This window comes from Phyllostomus discolor, chromosome 12 (genome assembly GCF_004126475.2).
Source record: "Phyllostomus discolor isolate MPI-MPIP mPhyDis1 chromosome 12, mPhyDis1.pri.v3, whole genome shotgun sequence".
In the NCBI taxonomy this organism is placed as follows: domain Eukaryota; kingdom Metazoa; phylum Chordata; class Mammalia; order Chiroptera; family Phyllostomidae; genus Phyllostomus; species Phyllostomus discolor.
Window position 1 is genome coordinate 16,765,900 of NC_040914.2, and position 20,551 is coordinate 16,786,450.

Consider the following 20,551-nt stretch of genomic DNA (forward strand, 5'->3'; position numbering starts at 1 on the left):
GTCTTCCTCGGTTGTCTGCTCCGCACAAAGGAAAATTTCCCCTGGTTCTGCTCTCAGAGTGCACGAGCTGCGAGCGACTCCCCCCGCGCTCGCGGGCTCCGTCGGCGCTCCCGGGCGAGTCACCACCCCTTCGGTTCCACGTGGTCGGCAGCGGCGGGCTCAGAGCTGCTCTGGCTGAGTGTGTTGTGCGAGTCGTGGGTACCGGCATGGCAGGGGCCCTGTCCGGCGGTGAGTTGCTTCAGAGAGGGCCGACGGGGTGCAGAGGGCTAGGTGGCAGGAGGAGAAAGGGAAGGCCAGACGGAAAAGGGGGCATTTCCGGAAACAGGACCTGTGAAAATCATGCCCTGTGGGAGGAGGAAACTGGAGGGAGTTCGGGCGGAGAGAGGGTATCTTGGGGGGACTGCCAGTGGAGAGAAGGCTCCCCCAGGGGTTGGATCAGTGGAGATGGGTGCGGGGGAGGTCGTCTCCGGGGAACAGACCGTCGGAGGGGGAAGACCAGGTGAGGCGCCCAAGGGGTTGGGCCCAATGGACCAATAGGCGCCCAGGATCGGACTGCCAGGAAGCGTGTCAGTATACCCCCGTTTCCCTTTTTACAGGTATTGCTCGGTTCTCTTGTCCCCCCAACTTTACTGCGACGCCCCCGGCCTCAGAGTCCACTCGTTTCTCCTTGGAGACGCTGACGGGCCCAGATACGGAACTGTGGCTGATCCAGGCCCCTGTAGACTTCACCCCGGACTGGTGAGTGGTCGGTCCCATGCCACCTCCCCGGAACACTCCCCACTCCAGTAGCTGAACTTGGGGGAAATGTAGAGGGGCTTATCCTAAGGAATGTAGAGAAGCTGTTTCTCAGCTCCTTTCGCCTGTGCCACCAACAGAATCTGACCAAGCTTCTGCCTTTCCCCTTTCTCCTTGCAGCCTCAATGGGCGGCTGGTGCCTCTCTCTGGCTCCCAGGTTGTGAAAGGCAAGGTGGCAGGGAAGCGGCACCGCTACCGGGTCCTCAGCACCAGCGGCCCCCAAGCTGGAGAAGCAACCCTGCTGGCCCCCTCAGCGGAGGCAGGAGGCAGGCTCACCTGCGCCCCCACCCCCAGGGGCCACCTAAGGATCTTAGAGGGTTCCCACCCATCCTTATCAGGAACTCCACTGCACCCCATTCCCACAAGCCCTCCACCACAGATCCCCCCTGGCCTGAGGCCTCGGTTCTGTGCCTTTGGAGGCAGCCCGCCAGTCACAGGGCCTGTGTCAGCCTTGGCATTGAGGTCTCTGGCTTCAGGGAGGAGGAAAAAGAAGAAGCACGTGCCTGAGGCCTCCTCTCCCCAGGAGGCAGTGAATGGGCATGGGACCCTGGAGGTGGACACAGCCTGGGGGTCCTTGGAAATGGATGTGGGGAAGAAGGGGAAGAAGAAAAAGCAGCAGCAGCAGCCGAATGAACTGGAGGTGATGATGCCGGTGGCAACAGAGCCCACGGCTGAGATGCTGGAACCCCTGGGCATGCTATTCCCATCTGCCAGCAAGAAGAAGAAGAAGAAGCCTAAAGAGACGGAAACAGTGATGCTGGAGCCAGAGGAAGAGAAGACTGTGGAGCTGGAACTCACAGTTAAAACTGAGCCTCTGCAACAGGCAGTCCTATCTCCCACCAAGAAGAGGAAGAGACAGACGGAGACAGAAGGGATGGAGCCAGCGGAGGGGATGGGAGCTGAGTCTCAGCTCCAGGTGAAGGAGGAGCCTCAGGAGGAAGCCATTCCACTGCCATCCCCAAAAAGAAAGAAGAAAAAAGGAAAGGAGTGCAAAGCGCTGATGGAGCCGGGGACTCTCGAGCCAGATGTGAGGCTTCTGGGGGTTCCAGGGGAGGTGATGGAGCCTGAACTGGCACATGAGGTTGAGCCACAGGCCGAGGCAGCTCTGGCACCCACCCAAAAGAGGAGGAAGAAAGAAAAGTGGCAAAACGTAGTGATGGAACCAAAGACACAGGTGGTGGAGCCCGAGCTGCCAAGTGACCTTGAGCCTCAGGCAGCGCTAGCATCCACCAAGAAGAAGAAAGAAAGAGAGCACAGAGCGACAGAACCAGGGCCTGAGACGGGTGACCCATGGGGCGAGGTGATGGAGCCTGAGGTCAGGGCGGATCCAGCATCCACCAAGAAGCGGAAGAAGCGGCACCCAGAAAGCGGGGTGCCAGCCATAGCATCCCAGGAGGAGAGTCCAGAGCCACCACTGAACCTGGAGTCTGGGGAGGTGGCTCCCCCAGGACGGGAGAAGAAGCGGAAGAAGAAGCCGCAGCAGGATCCTGCGTAGTCTCCTCCGGGGAAGCTGACTACTGCAGAGAAAGGCTGAGGTGGCCGCTGGGCATCAGAAGACAGAGCAGAGAACGCCGCCCAGGGGTTGTACCAGCACAGCAGCAGGAGCCCCAACCGGGGAAACACTTTATTGTGACACATGGGGCCTCCTTGGCAGTGGAGGTCATCGGGGTACTTTCAAGAAGGGCTCGTGTAGGACATCGAACAGCCTGCGGGCCTGGGCGGGGGACAGAAGGGATGGAACCGGTCATTCAATAAGCATCTGTTTGGTACATCCCGAGTGGGCTTTGGTTCTTTTCCTCCCAGCCTGGCCGTGTGAGGTCGGGCTGCCCCCCACCCCACCCCACAGCCCCTCTGAGCCTTGGTTTCCTCCATCTGTAGGGCAGGCACTACGGGACTTCTGAAACCTCAGAACTTTGGGATTTGGGGGCCCCCTCCTGCCCCTGACCCCTAAACTCACTCCCAGAGCTCTTACCTTCTGAGGCCCCAGGCCTGGACACAACGCCAGATCTTCCCGCGATGCAGCTATGAGCTGTTCCAGAGACTGAGAAAGGTAGGAGCCAAAGGTCAGGGGAGATGAGCACCAGCCCGGGCGCATGTGGGGCCTGACACACTCCAGATAGGAGGTGAAGTCGGCAGGGCGGGGGTGGGGGGGCGGGAGTGGAGTGCGGAAGGGAAAGAAAGGGTCGGGGGGCTTCCTGGAAAAGGCATCAGGGTAGAAATGACATGGGAACCCTTCCTTACCCCGAAAGTAGTCAGGAGGGTCTGACTGTCCGTTTTGTTGACTGACTTCACGGTCGTCAGACAGTCAGTCACCTGGAAGGGGGAAGAGGCAGTGGTGTATCAGGAGGAGAGCATGACCGAGCCCCTGGGGGTGGCGCTGAGTCACAGCTGTGTCCCCAGGCTGCCTTGCATGCAGGAGGTGCTCCGTAAGTGCCTTTTTGGACTGATGAAAAGATCATCTCAGACTGACCCCCAAGTAGCTGAGAGGGCTGGTCACGTGGTGAGAGGATGGATGCCACTTGTCCTGAGCTGGCTCAGCCCGGGGGGAGACCATAGGCTCTGAAGTCGGAGCTGTGTTCAAACCCAGACTCCACTGCCTACTCCCTGTGCCATGCTGGGCACAGGAACTGACCTGTCCGGGCCATTTCCTGGCACACGGGGGTGCTCTTAGTATCCACCTCAGGGGCAGCTGCAGGCACCCACCATTACTCCGGTATTGGAGCCTGGATTCAACAATTCACTCAGCAAATATTCCCCAAGTGCTACAGTGCTTGGGGACATAGCAGGGACCAAGACAGCCCCAGCTCTGCCCTTCTGAGGCTCCCAAATAGTTCCAGACAGCGGTGACCCAGGTGGGTAGGGATGGGGAAGTCTGGTGGGGGCACTTAGCCTGGCCTGGGGATCAGGGAGGGCTTCCTGGAGGAGGGAGCATCAGAGCTCAGGTGTGTATAAGGGGACGTGGTAGCCCTGACTGGTGTGGCTTGGTGGGTAGGGTGTCATCCTGCAAAGTGAACGGCTGCTGGTTCGACTCCTGGTCAGGGCACAGGCCTGGGTTTCCGGCCAGGGTTTCCTGGTTCGGGGTGTGTGAGGGGCTACTGATTGATGTGTTTCTTGCACATCGATGTTTCAATTCCTCTTTCTCTCCCTCCCCTCTCTCTAAAAATAAATAAAATCTTTAAAAAAAGAAAGACGGGATCAGGCAGACAGCAGAGGGAACAGCACAGACACACACTTAGAGAAGGGAGCTGGGCCTGGGAGGAGGGCTGGGGGTGGACAGGGCTGTCGGCCAGGCTGGCAGTGCCTGGCAGAGCATGGTGGGGCCAGGCTTTCCCTGAGGGCAGTGGGGAGCCACGGGAGGCTTCGGAGCGGGGTCAGGTTTGTGCTTAGGAAGATCCCTTTGGCTGCTGTACAAGAGGGGAGGCTGGAAGCTGAAAGTGGGTGTGGGGAGGAGAGGCCTGACTTGAGATCAGAACTGGACCTCAAACACCCAGGAAGAAGCTGGGGGGAGGCCCAGGCAGGGTGGGGACGTGCCCTCACCCGGGAGATGAAGTCCTGGTCCAGCTTCTCCATCAGGAGGTCCGCCGGCTTCTGCTCATAGGCCTTGTAGGTCTCCAGGTATCGTCCAGCCTCCTCGGGGCTACGGTTCGAGGACATTGGGTCAGCCAAGGCAAGGAGGGGTCATGCTGTAGATGCATTCTTTAGGGTAGTAGTAATTGCTGACGCTAAAAATTCCAAAGTCTAATATGTAGAAAACTGAACATTCGTGGCTTCCTCTAAATGCCCCTGGGGTAGCAAACCCTGCTGGGTGTATCTTCACCCATCTTTTCTGGCTAAAGGCCAGAGCTTGGGACCCTGGCCAGTTGGGTTCAGGGCCTGCTTCTCACCTGAGTGACCCTGGGCCAATGATTTTAATCTCTCTGGGCTTCAGTTTCTCACCTGTAAAGTGGGGCGGATGGCAGAACTGTGACAAATACTGGTAAATGAGTCAACACTGTAAGCTCCTGGCACTTTGAAGCCTAAGAACTACTGGCTATTCTGGAAGGGAGGTCAGCGCCGGCAGCCTGTGCACGGGGCTCAGAGAGAGGGAGACCTGAACTGCTGCCTGTTTTCCCAGCCGCAGGAAGAGCCTCCTGGGCATCCAGCTTCCCACCACCAAGGAAGGCAGCTTCTGAAAGCGTTTACATAAAGCCCACCTTCGCAAGGAAAGCCCCAGGTGCTGACAGCTGAATCTTTTATAGCAACAGACATGACTTAACAATCACCATTAGTTTTCACAGTGGGTGCTTTGTTTGACATGTAATTAACTGTTTCAGAGGCACTAGAAATGGCCCTGGCTCACCTGGTTCAGTGGATTGGGCGCCAGACTTCAAAGCCAGGAATTACCGGTTTGATTCCTGGTCAGGGCCCATACCTGAGATGCAGGCCAGGTCCCCAGCTGGGGGTATAGGAGAGGCAATTTCTCCCCCCTTCCCTTCTCATAAATAAATAAAATCTTTAACAAACAAAAAAACCGAGAAACAGCTGGCAAGGACAGACAGCTCCCTCAGTCAGTCTGTCTCACCCAGCCAGGCTCTTAACACGACCCTTGGCTACTTCCCAAAAGTAGAGTAATTTTTATACTTGCTTTTGTTTTAATATACAGCTAATACATAAATACATTTTCCCAAATACTCAAGCAGTATAGAGGTACACACCCGGAGAGAGGGCACAGAATTACAAACACCCTTTGGCCTAATAAACCTACTCCTGCCCTGGCTGGTGTAGCTCAGTGGATTGTCAGCCTGCAAACCAAAAGGTTGTTGGTTTGAGTCCCAGTCAGGGCGCATGCCTGGGCTGTGGGCCAGGTTCCCAGTTTGGGGCATGTAAGAGGGAGCAGATTGATGGATCTCTCACACGTTCATGTTAAAAAAAAACAAAAATAAAAACGTGAATCTGGGCCATGGGATGTTACTCACTGATTAGAAACAAGTCACCCAGCCCTGGCTGGTGGGGCTCGGTTGGAGCGTTGTCCCGTAAACTGAAAGGCAACTGATCAGTGTTTCTCTCCCTCTCACTCCCACCTCTTATCTTTAGGAAAAAATCAATAAGTGTGTGCTGGAGTGAGGACCAAAAAAACCCCCCAAAACAGTTACCACACCCTTGCCAGGTGGTTTGGTTGGAGCATCATCCAGTGCACCAAAAAGGCTGTGGGTTCAATTCCCGGTCAGGGCATGCATGCCTAGGTTGGGGGTGCATCGACAGATGGCAGCCAGCGGATGTTCCTCTCACATCAACATTTCTCTCTCCCTTCCTCTCTCTAAAATCAATAAACACATCTTCGAGGTGAGGATTAAAAAGAAAATGAGTTACCCAGTCACAAAAAGACATGCAGGAACCCTAAAAGCATACTGCTAGGTGGAAGGTGCCGATCTGACCCGGCCACTGTGAGATAACAGAAAACCTCCGCCAGTCCCGCCCCCGATTCCTGGCACGGGGTCCCTGAGGCCCTTGTGCATTCTGGAGTGGTTGGAGCGGAGCACTGGGAGCATCTCTTGTTCTAATGAGGTGACTCTCAGTGAGCCCTGGATGGGGGCTGGTCCCCACAAAGTCCAAGCCACGATTAGAAGCTTGGAAGTTTCAGCCCCACCCCCACCCTCCAGAGAGGGCAGAAGGTCAGCAAACGGAGTTAATAATCGACTGTGCCTGCGCGAGGGAGCCTCTAGGATACCCCGACAGTGCATTAGTTCAGACAGCGGCCGGGCTGGCCACCATATCCACAGAGGGGGGCTGACTCAGCCCTCTCTGTGGGGACACACACTCCTACACTTGGGACCCTTCCAGACCTGCCCTGATGTCTCTCTCCATCTGGCTGGTCATCTCTCTCCTTCACCATACCCTTTAATAAGCTGGTAAACAGAAGTCAGCATTCCCATGTTCTGTGAGCCACTCCAGCAGATTAGTCAAACCCGAGGAGGGGGCTGCGCCAACCTCCCATCTCTAGCCAGTTGGTCCAAAGCACAGGTGGTTCCAACAGGCATCTGCAGTGTGTGTGTTGGGGAAATCTTGTGGCCCTGGGCCCCTGACCTGTGGAACCGGACTCAGTGTCAGAATTGAGCCGAAGGGCACCCAGCTGGTGGCGCAGACACGGGCCTGGTGAGCGGAAACCCCCACGCATTCAGCGGCCCGAAGTGGGTGAGTTGTGAGCAGTAACGGGATTAAAACCCGCAGTGGGGCAGAGCTGGGTTTTTCCCTACACTCGAGAACCGTGTTTTTTTTCTATTGATATTCCAGCTACATACTGTAGGATTCCAGTAGGACACTGGAAAAGGCAAAACTTCGGAGGCAGTAAGGAGATCAGTGGTGGCCAGGGCGGGAGGGAGGGGGGAGGGAGGGGGGAAGGATAGGCAGAGCGCAGGAGGTTTTTAGGACAGCGAAATGTTCTGTAGCATTCAGGGATGGCAGACCCGTCACGCCTGTGTCAGGACTCACAGAATGTACAACACAACTAACGAATGTACCACACTAATCACACTAATTAATGCAAGATGTCAACAACAGGAGAAATTGTATGTAGGGGAGAAGGGGTATGTGGGAGCCTGCACTTTCTGATCACTTTTTCTATAAACTTAAAATTTCTCTTACATAATTAGGTCTATAATTAGCTTAGAAATGTGGACACTGAGTTGGAATACTACACAGCCGTTAAAAAGAAAAAGGAGGAGGCTCCCTGGCTGGTGTGGCTCAGTTGCTTGGAGTGTCGTCCTGCAGACCAGCAGGTTGGGGATTTGATTCTGGGTCAGGGCAGTTAAGAGAAGCCACTAATCGATGTTTCTCTCACACATCAATGCTTCTCTCGCTCTCTCTCTAAAAGCAATGAAAAAAATGTCTTCGGGTGAAGATAGAACAAGACAAACAAAAAAGAATGAGGCTTGCTCTCTGCGTTGACACGGCCAAGACCTCCAGATAGTGACGCCGCCGGGGGCGGTGCAGAGCAGAGGCAGACGGCGCTGACAGACGACCTTACAGTGCTGCAGGTAGTGGTGCGCCCTCAGCAGAAACTAGCCAGGCTCAGCTATGATGGTCTGCAGGCTAGGTGTATTAAATGCATTTTTAAAAAGATTTTATTTATTTATTTTTAGAGAGAGGGGAAGAGAGGGAGCGAGACATCAATGCGAGAAACATTGATCTGTCACCTCTCGCAGGTGCCTGACTGGGGACGGAACCTGCAACCCAGGCGTGTGCCCTGACCGAGAATCCAGCGACCTGTTGCTTTGCGGGACAACACCCAACCCACTAAGTCACACTGGTCAGGGCTATTAAATGCATTTTCAACTTACGGTGGGTTTATTGGGTTGTATAACCCCATCGTAAGCCGAAGAGCATCTGTACATCTGTACATAGTATATTTACTTCTAAGAAAAGAAAATGGCCCTCTCTGGTGTGGCTCAGTGGATTGAGCGAGGGCTGCAAACCAAAGGGTCGCCAGTTCAGTTCCCAGTCAGGGCACCTGCCTGGGTTGCAGGCCAGGTCCCCAGTAGGGGCCACATGAGAGGCAACCACACATTGATGTTTCTCTCCTCTTTCTCCCTCCCTTTCCCTCTCTCTAAAAATAAATAAATAAAATCTTTAAAAAAAAGAAAAGAAAAGAAAATGAAGATGTTTCACACATGCTGCTTGCATCTTATAGAACAGTAGAAGGAAACCAAGAAACCAATGACAGTGATTATCTGTGGGGTGGAGGAGGAGGGAGAAAGGAGACTTCACTGTATATATTGTTGATTTTTTATATATATATATATGTGTGTATATATATGTATACACACACACAGTGTATATGCAGAGGTTGGCAAAAGTTTACAGTTGTGAGTACTCGAAAGTGTGCTTGAGTATAGCACACAGACAATAAGAATGAGTAAATAATGAAGGCCAGCAAGTCCAGCACTTCCGAGACTATACCTTAGTGCACTGTGCCCGTGACATTCTTTTGAGTTAGTAAAGCTACTGTAATAATTGTAACCTGTATGTCTTCTTCTATACGCACAACTGTACATCCACTTTTGCCCACCCCTTATATGCTATATACATATATACAACGTTTTTAATCTTTTTTTACAAGATTTTATTTATCTTTAGAGAGATGGGAAGAGAGGGAGAGAGACATCAATGTGTGGTTGCCTCTTGAGCGCCCCCAAATGGGGACCCAGCCCACAACCCAGGCATGTGCCCCGACTGAGAATCGAACCTGTGACCCTTTGGTTTTCAGGCCGGCACTCAATCTGCTGAGCCACACCAGCCAGGGCTATACACCATTTTTATATCGCTTCCAAATTCTGAACTGCATGTTACAGCCTGTCTCATTGTTCATATGCATGCACAAGCAGGGGTCATCAGAAAGGAGAAATTCCAAGTGTAGGACTTTCTAGTTTCTGGGTTTTTAATTATTATTAAATTTACAGGGGTGACATTGGTTAATAAAGTTACACAGGTTTGAAGTGTCCAATTCTATAATGCATCATCTGTATATTGTATTGTGTGCTCGCCACCCAAAGTCAAGTCTCCTTCTGTCACCATGCCTTTGCCCCCCCTCCTCGTTACCACCTCCCTGGTCTAACAGCCATCACGTCCCCTGCCGGGTGCCCGTTCCATACTCTCCACCTTGATGCTTCCACCAAATCGATGGGTGAAAAAGGGCTCCTCGTGTTTCAAAATGTACTTGTTTACTGATAATCTATATGGCTGAAGCATTTTTCTGTGTGTGTTTGGCCACCTATATTATTAGAGTCTTTAAAAAATGGGCCACTTTGTTCTTACTGACTAGAAGGATTTTTAGATACAGGGTCCGGCACAAATAACCCTCCTTTTTTATTGCATAAAAATCTTTTATTACAAAATCATAAGCATGCAATTCCGTGACATAACGATGTCACACTCTAGCACACCGTATGACATTTTAGGTGACATTCAAATTGCTGTCCATTCGAGTGAGATACTCACGTGCACCACCAACACCACTCAATGGTGCCACTTCTTCCAGACCCTGTAGGAGTGTGTGTGTGTGTGTGTGTGTGTGTATAATGAACACTTAAATATGTTCATGTGAGTGTAAACACTTAAATATACTTTATCACATAAACATAAATTGCATGTCTACATATACATTAGGGATCTTAAACCTGTTATATACATAGCGAGGCTTTTTTCTGTTTATCATTAGCATTTCAACTTTATCTACAGTGTCTCTTAACTTCTGGAAGTTTCAAACGCTAGTTTTTTCAAACCAGCTGACCTTTTCCTTTACGGATTTTGGGGTTTGTGTCTTGCTGTGGAAGACTTTTCCTACCCCAAGATTTCTTGTAACATTTTTCTCGTCATTTTAAAAAAATCGTTTGCCAGGACTGATATTTTTAGAGTGTGAGAAAGGGACTCTTTTTTTCCAGCTGGAGAACTAGTGTCAATGGTCTCCAGAAGCCTGGACGTGGAATGAATTACTCAGCCAGATTTCAGGTCTCACTCGCAAGTGACTAGTATGGTCCCACGGGTCTGATCTACGCTACCTGCCTTTGTGCCTGCACCCCTACGAGAGAGAGATCAGGACCCTATTTTACAGGTGAAGAAACTGAGGCCAGAGAGCGGCAGCGCCTGGGCCAGGCCCACAGAGAGTGCCGGGAGGAGCAGGCAGGGAGGAGCAAGGCAGGGCCGAGAAGGTCGGGGACCAGGGAACGACCCAGGATAGCACGGGACCTGCACCGGACCCTCGAGCTCACCTCCAGGCCAGGACCAGTGTGCAGTCCGCCAGGACGCACATCTTAGCCAGCTCCTTCAGCGCCTGCTGGGGGTCTTTCTGGGTGAAGAAGAAAATCGGAGTGAGAGGTCTGCGAAGAAGCAAGGAATTCCAGTGTGAAAACACAGGGGTTCCGGCGTCCAGGAGCCTCCCCGGGCACTCCCTTGGCTCCCACTGGGCGCCTGGCCCGGCAGTGACTGCGACAGCCCTGGTTCAGTCCTCCCAGGGCTCACAGTCTGCAGAGGGGACACACCCATCCCCAGACATGGACGACCCAGAGTGACCTGGGCTGGGGCGGGGGAGGGGCCCCTGCTCACCACGTCCACCTGGACGAGCAGGACCCGCAGGGCGAAGTTCTTCCCCAGGCTCTGCAGCCGCTGGTGGATGTAGTCTGGGTGGAGGTTGTGGTAGCGGAGGCTGAGGGCAGGGGAGAGGAAGGGATCGGAAGAGCTCGTGTGCCCCCTGAGGTCCCGGGAGCCCCTCTTCACTCTGACTAAAGTGCAGGAGCTGGGACAACCATGCTGGGAGCTGAGGCTCAGGGAGGGAAGTGACCTCACGCTTTGGGGAAGGGGCACAGAGGGGCCTGGCAGCAAGGGCAGCCCCTGGCGGTGCGCTGAGGAAGGAAGAAGACCTGGGCTTCAGACAGCAAAGGGGAGACCGGTGCCCTAAGGAAGAGTGTGCCCGGGCCCTGGCCAGGGAGCTCAGTTGGTTAGAGAGCCATCCCCATATGCCAAGGTTGTGGGTTTGATCCCCAGTCAGGGCACATACAAGAAGCAACCAATGAATGCACAAATAAATGAAACAACAAATCAGTCTCTCTCAGATCAATAAATTAGCCCTGGTTGGTGTGGCTCAGTGGCTTGAGCGTGGGCTGTGAACCAAAGGGTTGCTGGTTCCATTCCCAGTCTGGGCACATGCCTGGGTTGCAGGCCAGGTCCCAGGTAAGGGGTACGTGAGAGGCAACCACACATTGATGTTTCTCTCCTTCTCTTTCTCCCTCCCTTCCCCTCTCTCTCCAAAAGAATAAAATCAATAAAATTTTTTTAAAAGTGTGACTGGGGACACTGTGCAGCTGGTCTTAGGAAGCAGGGCCCACCCCAGGACTGTCAGCTTTAACGTCAGGGGACAGTGGGAGCGGGGGGCTGGGGGGGAGGTTCTCCACCCAGGAATGAGGAGACATCTCTGCCCAGGAGCCCCCAGCTCTCCTACCCAGAGGCAGGACAGGAGCTTAGAAATTTCACGCCCCCTGCTGTCTGGAGAGGGGCCCCTGGGCTTACTGGGGGCGGAGGTTAGAGAAACCCTGGCCCTCGTTAAGTGCGGTCCCAGAGGCTGGAGTCACTCACCTGGGACATGAGAGCTGGCCCCAGCTTGCTCAGAGACAGGAGTCTGGAGCCACGGCTCTTGTCCCTTGGGGCACCTCCCGGCCCAGCGCTGTGCCTGCCACACAGGGTCACCACAAGGCCCAGAGGTCTCCCGTGGAACAGCCCCAAACACCAGAGCACACCCCACAGGCCCTCCTGGAGGTGCGGCTGCTGCCCACAGCTCACCTGAGGAAGAGGGCACAGGTGCTCTGACCCAGCACGTAGTCGGGAACCACGTCGCCGAATTCCCAGGGCACGTTGTGCACAAACTTCAGCACGGGGTTGCCCCTCTGGGAGGAAGAGCCAAAGTCATCAAGGGGGATGACCCTGGGACCACCACCCCCAGGTCCCCGCCCCCACCTCTGCGACACCTCTCCACCCTCCCCTGGCCCTCGGCCTCACTCTCCTCCTCTCCCGACTCCTCCTCTGAGCCTACAATGTTCTGGGCTCTCCAGCTCTGACACGGGTCCCTCTCCCCCAGCCCCGGGCCTGAACTAAAGGGTCCCTGGGTCTGTCTCCAGCCCAGCTCTGTCTTCCAGCCCAGCCTGGTGTCATCTGGTCCACCAGGTACTTCCCCCCGGATGTCCGCCTCACTGTGTCCAAACTGCCCTCGGCACCCAACCCCACACCTATTTCTCAGCCAACCACCCAGAGGCCCAGGCTTACTCGTGGACACTCCCCTGACCTCCTCCAGGTGAGCACCCCCCACAAACGTCTCCTCCTCCACTGCCAGCGCCGCCACCCCCTGATCTCCTGCCCCAGTGGTGTCCCTAACTGGTCATCCTCCAAAAGTGGCCAGAAGCATCTTATCTTCCTAAAGCACAAAGCTACCCATCCCCTCTCTAAACCCTGCTGTGGCTCCCCAGTGCCTTCAGCAGGAAGCCTCACATGGCTCCACAGGTCAGGCCCCCATAGCTGGCGTCTGCTCAGCAAGCTCCTCTCATACTCTACCCTGAACGCACCCTGTAGCCGAGACTAAAATTCCCTGAGCAAGTCAAGCTCCAATCCATCCAGTAAGGATTTAGTGAGTGCCAGCTGTGTGTCTCAGTGTGTCCTGCTCTCATAAGGGACACAGATATTAAACAAAATAATCTCAGGGATGAACGTGTAATTGCTAAGTGAGAAGGGATTTGGGTTTGCCCTGGCTGGTGTGGCTCAGTGGACTGAGCGCCGGCCTGCAAACCAAAGGGTCACCAGTTCGATTCCCAGTCAGGGCACATGCCTGGGTTGTGGTCCAGGTCCCCAGCAGGGGGTGCACAGGAGGCAGCCACACATTGATGTTTCTCTCCCTCTTTCTCCCTCCCTTCCCCTCTGTCTAAAAATAAATAAATAAAATCATTTTAAAAAATGGGATTTGGCTCTAAAAAGAGGGTGGGACCCCCTCTCATGGTGGGTGTGGACTGACCGGAGCAGCCAGGCAGGGAGGGGAGGGGCTGCGGGGGTTCCGAGTCCCACAGGCCTGGGCCACCTGACCCACAGCAGCTGGAAGCCACGGGAAGGCTTTGTGCAAGGGAGGGGCGGGGTTCTGTTTTATTTTTTCTAATTAGATTTTATTTATTGTTTTTAGACAGCGGGGAAGGGATGGGGGAAGGAAAGGAGAAAGGAGAGAAGCCTCAGTCAGCTGCCTCTCGCACGCCCCCAAGTGGGGACCTGGCCTGCAACCCAGGCCTGTGCCCTGACCCGGAATCCAACTGGCGAACTTTCGGTTTGCAGTCCGGTGCCCAGCCACTGAGCCACACCAGCCAGGACTCCCAGTTTAATTCTTAAAGGATATGACCAGAAGCAAAAGGACAGACAACGACAGGAAGGGAGAATATGGTGAAACTGGAACCTTCACACACTGCTGCTGGGACTGTAAAATGAGGCAGCATTTTGGAAGATAGTTTGGGATTTCCTGAAACAGTGAAACATACACTGGTCATGTGACCCTGCAAATCCACTCCTCAATGAATTCTCGAGAGAACTGAAAACACACAGCTACACAACAACACGTACACAAGTGTTCACAGCAGCATTCTCACAGTGACCAAAATGGCAAAGGGCTGAAGGGACTGCCCACCAGTGGGTGAATGGATGAACAGGATGTGGCAAATTCGCAGAATATTACTTGGCACTGAAAAAGGAAGGAGGCCCTGACACGGGCCACAGCATACTGACGAGCCTTCAATAAGCTAAGTGAAGAAAGACCAGCCATCAGCTGATGGATGTCTGGGCCGCTTGCCCTGTTCCGCCAGTGTGAGTAACACTGCCCTGAACACCTGTGTACCAGATTTTGCGTGGATGTGTATTTTCATTTGTCTTGGATACATACCTACGAATGGACTTGCCAGGTCAGATGCTCACTCTGTAATTAAATGTTCAAGAAACTGCCAGACCGGTTTCCAAGGTGGCTGTACCAGTCTGCATTCCTCCCAGCAGTTTCTGAGGGTTCTACTTCCTCCACGGCCTCACAGCCCTTCTTACCGTGTCCTCTTCTTCCAGCCACCCTGCTGGCGGGAGTGGATCTCACTGCGGTTCTGGTCTGCACCTCCCTGATGGCTGATGATACTGAGCACCTTCTCACACTCTCAGGTCCCATTCTTGTCTCCGTATAACCCTAACGCCAGCTCCATCAGTTGTAGGGACTTTGTCTATTTCTTTTCCCTCACTCCATCCCCAGGGCCTAAAACAGCTCCTGGCAACCTCTGAACATACTTGTGGACTATAAGTAGATGAGCCCCCATTTTTTAAAAAAGATTTCATTTATTTATTCTTACAGAGAGGGAAAGGGAGAGAAACAGAGAGGGAGAGGAACACTGATGTGGGAGAGACACATTAATCGGTTGCCTCCCCCACACACCTGAATGGGGGACCTGGCCCACAACCCAGGTGTGTACCCTGACCGGGAATTGAACTGGTGACCTTTTGCTTTGCAGAATGATGCCCAACCAGCTGAACCATGCTGATCAGGGCTAAACCCCCATTTTATTTATTTATTTATTTATTTATTTATTTATTTAAAAGATTCTATTTATCTACCCTTAGAGGGAGGAGAAAGGAGGGAGAAAGAGGGAGAGAAACATCAATGTGTGGCTGCTCCTCATGTGCCCCCTACTGGGGACTGGCCCACAACCCAGGCATGTGCCCCGATGGGAATGAAACCAGCGACCCTTTGGTTTGCAGGCTGGCACTCAATCCACTGAGCCACAGCAGCCAGGACATGAATCCCCATTTTAAAGGTACAGATGGATTAAGTCACTTGCCCGAGATCACACAGCTACTGTGTAGCAGCTCAGGATTTAAACTCGGGCCTGTGTTCAGTAAGCAGGTTTTGAATGAAGGAACAAAATGGGGACAGGAAACACAGCTGCACTAACACAGTGACACACCCACAAGAACAGTGGGTGTGTTGTGGCCTGAATGTGTCCCACCAACACTGAAACCCTAACCCCCAATGGGATGGGAGGTGGGGGGAAGGGATTAGGTCAGGTAGATGGAGCCCTCAGGAAGGGGATTAGTGCCCTATAAGAAGACTCCAGAGCTACCTCACCCTTTCCTTCACCAGACACCAATTCTGCCAGTGCCTTCATCTTGAACTTCCCAGCCTCCAAAACTGTGAGAAATAAATGTCTGTTGGTTAAACCACCAAGTCTGTGGTAGTTTTGTTACAGCAGCATGGGACATGTGGGGCGGCCACAACCCACACACAGTAGTTGGATGCATGAATGAACGCATGCATGAATGAACGCATGCATGAATGAACGAATGCATGAATGAATGAACACAGGGCGCTGCTGAGAGTACAATGGCTGGAACTCAGTCCTCCTCCCACTGCCCACCAGAAAGCCATCCCTATTACTGTTTCTTTTCCGCACCAAATCTTCAAAACCGCACTTCTCTCTCCCCCTCCTCACCTGCCGGGGGCTCACAATGATGCTGTTGGATTTTGTCCCTGGTTTGGGAGCCTGGCCGAGGGCCTCCCCTGCCTGGGGCTCTGGCCCCGTCGGGTGTGTGGCTGCAGCTCCCCCTGCAGGTCCCGAGATGGCGTACTCAGCGTAGGTCTGAGGGGCTGCCTGGGCTGTCTCCGTGGTGGGACAGCTCTGTGTGGATTTGAATAAGGGCTTGAGCTGTGGGGGAGAAAGGAGGGGGTGGGATCAAAATCTGATTCTACCTACTTCTCCCCACCCTCCAGCCTGTCCCCTGGTCCCAGGCACCATCTTTTCTCTCTCAGATCACTGTCATCACCTCCTCACCAGCTCCCTGCCTAACCCTCACTGCAACCCTTCTCAGTCCGTTCCACACACTGTCTATCAAGTCCCTCAGCTGCTCAGAGCCTGCCTCAGAACAAAAGCCATAGCGGCCACCATAGCCCATAAGACTCTAGATCTGTCCCTGCCCCTTGCCTCAGGGCCAGGGCATGATCCCCATTTTAACAGCACCCCCCCACCTCTTCCCCCTTGCTTTCTCTGCTCCAGTCCCCTTGGCCTTCTGGCTGCCCTGAAACTTGTCAGGTTCTCTCTGACCTCAGGACCTTTGCACTGGCTGTGCCCTCTCCCCACAGATGTCCCATAGCTCACTGTATCATTTCTTCACCTCTTTGCCAAGACATCACCTCCTCAGAGAGGCAGCCCCGGACTGTCCTACCTGGGGCTGCACCTCTCCCCCATCACACCCTGTATCCTTGGCCCACTTTCTCTTCCTTGCAGCACACAAGCAGCCCACCAACTGTTTTCCTGTGGGACGGAGATCTATACGTTGCCAGATCCTTTCTTTGATTTACCAGTTGTTGTTTTTATGCAAAACCTTCCAATTCTTAAATGTCAACAGAAATTCATGCCTTGCAGGGTGCCGGCCACATAAACACATCCTTGGGCCACTCGCTCTTTGCCAGTTTGCGGCCCGTGCGTTGGCCCTCTCAGAACCCCCGTGGCATTTCGCAGATAGAGAACCTGAGACTCACAGAAAACGAAGGTGACCCAGGCTCCAATATCTCCTAACCCGCTCTGTAGCCCCACCCGCCCTTCCCGTCCCCCTTCCTCCACGACCCCCCGCCCCGGCCTCCCGGCGGTCCCCCATCTCCCTGTCCTACCCCAGCAGGAGGGACCTCATCCCCGTCCAGCGGTATGAGGAATTTCTTCCTTGCGGGTGGCCCAGCGGGCTGCCGGGCTCCCTCTTCGTCCATTCCAAGGTTCTCCTGGGGCCTGTAAGTGATGTGGCGGCGGGAGTGAGTGAGACATCAGCGTCTGCTTTGCCATCCCCAGAAGGAATCGCCCGTCACAGCCATTCTCTCCGGCTCCTCCCCCCCACCCCCAAAATGTCCCAGGTCTCCACAGCATCAAGCTGCAAATACCCAGCGCCCCAGGTTCTACAAAGCCCTGCCCGGAGGGAGCCTCCACCTGCGGCCAGCCCGCCCCACAAGGCCCGTACGTCCTATTCATCCCGCCCTCGCTGTTTCCCGCCTTCCTGGTACCGGCTCGGCCACTGTCCCCACCTTTCGTCCGTCCGTCCCGCCCCAGATATCGCACCTGTATGCCCGCCCCTCGCTCCCTCAGGTCCATCTCTGACACCCAACTATTGATTGGCTTCCACAGCTGCCAATCGCCACCAGTGGTCTCCACGTCTCCACCCCTCCACTCCTCCTACTCACCCGCCGCGGCCCTCCTTGCTCTGGCCCCCCGCAGTCGGCCTGCCGGGAGGACTCACCTCCCGGCCTCCGAGAGGCAGGGTAAAGACCCAGAGGGAAATCAAAGCTACCGCCCGCCGGCACTGCCGCACGGCCCCAGGCTCGCTGCACTTCCGGCCTCTCTAGCCCGCCAGCCCGCCCTCACCGTCCCCCAGAGAGCCGGCCCCGCTCAGCTCTCTATGGTCGGGGAGGACCGGGGAGATGTGGGTGGAGAGAGCTGCTGTTCTTTGCTCCTTAGCGTCTCTGGTTGCCTAGCAGTTCAATTTCAAAGCCCTGAGTGCCTACTGTGCGCTTGGACCCCCGACAGGGGTCAGTGAAGAAGAGGTGGTGGCCGATCAAACTAGGTCCCTTCTCTCTGCACAACCTTGGGTTTGAATCCCAACTCTGCCACTGACTTGGTCTCAGTTTCCCCACTTATTCTTTTATTCCACACGTATTCCCCCAAGCGCCCGCTCTGTTCCAGGCCCTGAGCCCGGCAGCGCTAGTGACACACAGGTGACTAACAGTAGCCCCGAGCCACCCCCCTGGAGCTCGCAGCCCAGTGGGAAAAACAGACCGGGTTCCAGGGACGACCCGGAGTGGGCAGGGCTGGGATAGAAGACTTCAGCGGGCCGTGGCAGGGTGTGTGTGGGTGTGTGTGGGGGAGGAGAAACCTAAGCCAGCCGGAGGGTCAGAAAAGGCTTTCTGGAGGAAAGGACATCTGAGCAGAGACCTGGTTGATGAGTTGGTATTAGTCATTTCCTGAAAGGATAGTATCACGCTGTTCTAACTTGCAACTCTGATTACTAAGGAGAGAGAACATGTTTTTGTGGGTTTATTGGTCTTATATAGTTTGTCTGTTGTGAGTTGCTTGCTCATATCCTTTGCCCATTTTTTAAAATGGCATGCCTTTTTTTATTACTATTAATTTGTAAGAGTACTTTACGGTTTCCGATTCTCTTAGTCAGTTACATAGCTTCCAAATATTTCCTTAGACTTTGTACTTTGTGTTTTAACTTTATTTATTTTGTCACAGTGAAATGCTTAATGTTTATTCACATCTATTTATCGATGTATTCTATCCTGACTTTTGCTTTTGGTGTGTTGTTTAAGAGGCCTGCCATACTCCAAGGTCATAAATATATCATTTCTTTTGAGACTTTCCTAGTTTTGATTTTGTCTTTAACACATGTGAGACATTGGAAAATGTGTGAAGGCAGAATTTATAATGCATGTAGCGAATTGTCCTAATGCCGTTTATTTTAAGTCAGCCCTTTCCCCAGTTTTAACATTCCACCTGTTCCTTGTACCAAGTTTCCATGTAAATATACAGGTATATTTCTGTTGTTTCTGTTGTGTTTCATTGATTTCTATATTTGTTTCTTGCCTTCAGGCTGTATTGCTTCATTATTTTATCTTAATATGTTTTGCTATTATATCAGGCAAGCTCTCCCTCTGTTCAGTTTCAAATCTGTCTTTACCCTTCTTGTGCATTTCCTGTGCTGGCTGGGCTTTCTCCGTTGGTTTTTTAGATCTGTGAAAAACCCTATTGGGATCAAGAGTGGAATTGCACTGAAATGATGGACTCATTGCAAGAAAATTGACAGCTTTTTCATATCCATGAACAGGTTGTATCTATCTCTCCACCGACTCCAGCTTTTGTTAGGAACCTACTGTAAAAGATTTTTTCTAATTAACTTTTACTTATTGATTCATGAATACATTTCTTGTGCTAGTTTCCTAGGACTGCTGTAACAAAGTACCAAAAACTGGGTGGTTTAAACAACAGAAATCTATTGTCTCACAGTTCTGGAGGCTAGAAATCCAACATCAAGGTGTTGGCAGGGCCATGTTCCCTCAGAAGGCTCTGTTCTAGGCCTCTCTCCCAGCTTCTGGTAGCCTTAGGTGTTCCTCGGCATGTAGATGGCCATCTTCTCCCTGTGTCTCTTCACCTCATCTGTGTGTCTGTCTCTGCATCCAAATATCCCTGGTTTATAAGCATACTCAGTCAGATTGGATGAGGACCTGTCCTAATGACCTTTTTTTAACTTGATTACCTCTGAAAAGAACTTATATCCAAATAAAGTCACATTGTGAAGTTAGAAGTTCAGTATATCTCTGCCAGGGGACACGATTCAAAACCCATAATGATTCTGTTACTTTTTATAACCTCCTTCCCTCTGAATTCAGTTGACTTCATGCTAGAGTACATTCTCTTCTCTCACAGACCATTGTGTGTAGCAACTCTCTGAGTGTCTTTTAATTTTTTTAATGTATTGATTTTAGAGAAGGAGAGAGAAGAAGGAAAGGAGGATGGAGGAGAGAGAGAAGCATTGATCTGTTGTTCCACTTATGTGTGCACTCATTGGCTGATTCTTGTCTGTGCTCTGACCCGGGGATCAAACCCGAAACCTTGACTGATCAGGAGGATGCTCTAACCAGCTGAGCCACCCGGCCAGAGCCTGCCTGATTCTTGCTCATCTGAAAATGTCTCACAACTGGAATCTCAAATCCTAGGTTTACAGTGATTTTTCTTGCAAAATTAGAGGATATGGGTCCTTCATTTCCCTGACTTCTGGGTTGCTGATGAGAAGTCTACCCCCACTGCCCCCGATTGCCCTTCCTTCTCTAAGCAGTATCATCACTGGGTGCAATTTTCCCCAGGGTGAATTACTAGCAGCGTGACCTTGTACCAGCCACTCAGCTGCTGTGTGTGCCAGTTTGCTCATCTGTAAAATGGGGATGATAATAATAGTATAATTATTACAAGAATAGAATGAGTTACGTGCAAAGTGCCTAAAACTGTACTTGGCATGGTGCTCTCTTTGGGCTTGTCATAGAAATAAAATAGCCCTGACCGAGTCCTGGGCAGGCAGGAGTTGTCACAGCGGCTGCTGGGGCACAGTGTCCCTACACAGGGCCCAGTGCCCCAAAGCAGCGAGCAACCCGGATGTTGTGTGAAGTAATGAAAGATGCAAGCCAAGCCCTAAGGCA

General features: G+C 52.9%; 2 protein-coding genes across 7 annotated transcripts; one reads left to right on the forward strand and one right to left on the reverse strand.

The window, feature by feature from the left end:
- The first annotated feature begins 94 nt into the window (after positions 1 to 94).
- Positions 95 to 2,563, forward strand: POLR1G (RNA polymerase I subunit G). Its single transcript, XM_028530015.2, has 3 exons — positions 95 to 228; positions 597 to 738; positions 916 to 2,563. The coding sequence occupies exons 1-3, from the start codon at positions 207 to 209 to the stop codon at positions 2,288 to 2,290; spliced, it is 1,539 nt and encodes a 512-aa protein (XP_028385816.1). The 5' UTR covers positions 95 to 206; the 3' UTR covers positions 2,291 to 2,563.
- Positions 2,406 to 19,735, reverse strand: ERCC1 (ERCC excision repair 1, endonuclease non-catalytic subunit). Of its 6 annotated transcripts, none has more exons than XM_036013084.1 (10): positions 19,728 to 19,735; positions 16,985 to 17,096; positions 15,810 to 16,022; positions 12,103 to 12,206; positions 10,873 to 10,972; positions 10,539 to 10,615; positions 4,333 to 4,432; positions 3,037 to 3,108; positions 2,768 to 2,836; positions 2,406 to 2,509 (listed from the first exon to the last, which is right to left on the reverse strand). In XM_036013084.1, exons 2-10 carry the CDS (start codon positions 17,075 to 17,077, stop codon positions 2,456 to 2,458), a joined length of 882 nt encoding a protein of 293 aa, XP_035868977.1. In that variant the 5' UTR covers positions 17,078 to 17,096; positions 19,728 to 19,735; the 3' UTR covers positions 2,406 to 2,455. The 6 variants fall into 6 exon arrangements, with proteins under 6 accessions (XP_035868977.1, XP_028385850.1, XP_028385849.1 ...); XM_028530049.2 differs by lacking the exon at positions 19,728 to 19,735 and adding an exon at positions 17,599 to 17,716; XM_028530048.2 differs by lacking the exon at positions 19,728 to 19,735 and adding an exon at positions 17,543 to 17,684.
- Positions 19,736 to 20,551: the final 816 nt, after the last annotated feature.

Coding starts and splice junctions, on each gene's coding strand:
- POLR1G (XM_028530015.2), top strand. CDS start 207: ATGGCAGGGGCCCTGTCCGGCG. Junction 229..596: donor GGCAGGGGCCCTGTCCGGCG/GTGAGTTGCTTC, acceptor CCCTTTTTACAG/GTATTGCTCGGTTCTCTTGT. Junction 739..915: donor GTAGACTTCACCCCGGACTG/GTGAGTGGTCGG, acceptor TTCTCCTTGCAG/CCTCAATGGGCGGCTGGTGC.
- ERCC1 (XM_036013084.1), bottom strand. CDS start 17,077: ATGGACGAAGAGGGAGCCCGGCAGCCCGCTGGGCCACCCGCAAGGAAG. Junction 12,207..15,809: donor TCATTGTGAGCCCCCGGCAG/GTGAGGAGGGGG, acceptor TCTTCCTCCCAG/AGGGGCAACCCCGTGCTGAA. Junction 3,109..4,332: donor ACCAGGACTTCATCTCCCGG/GTGAGGGCACGT, acceptor TCCCCCTTCCAG/GTGACTGACTGTCTGACGAC.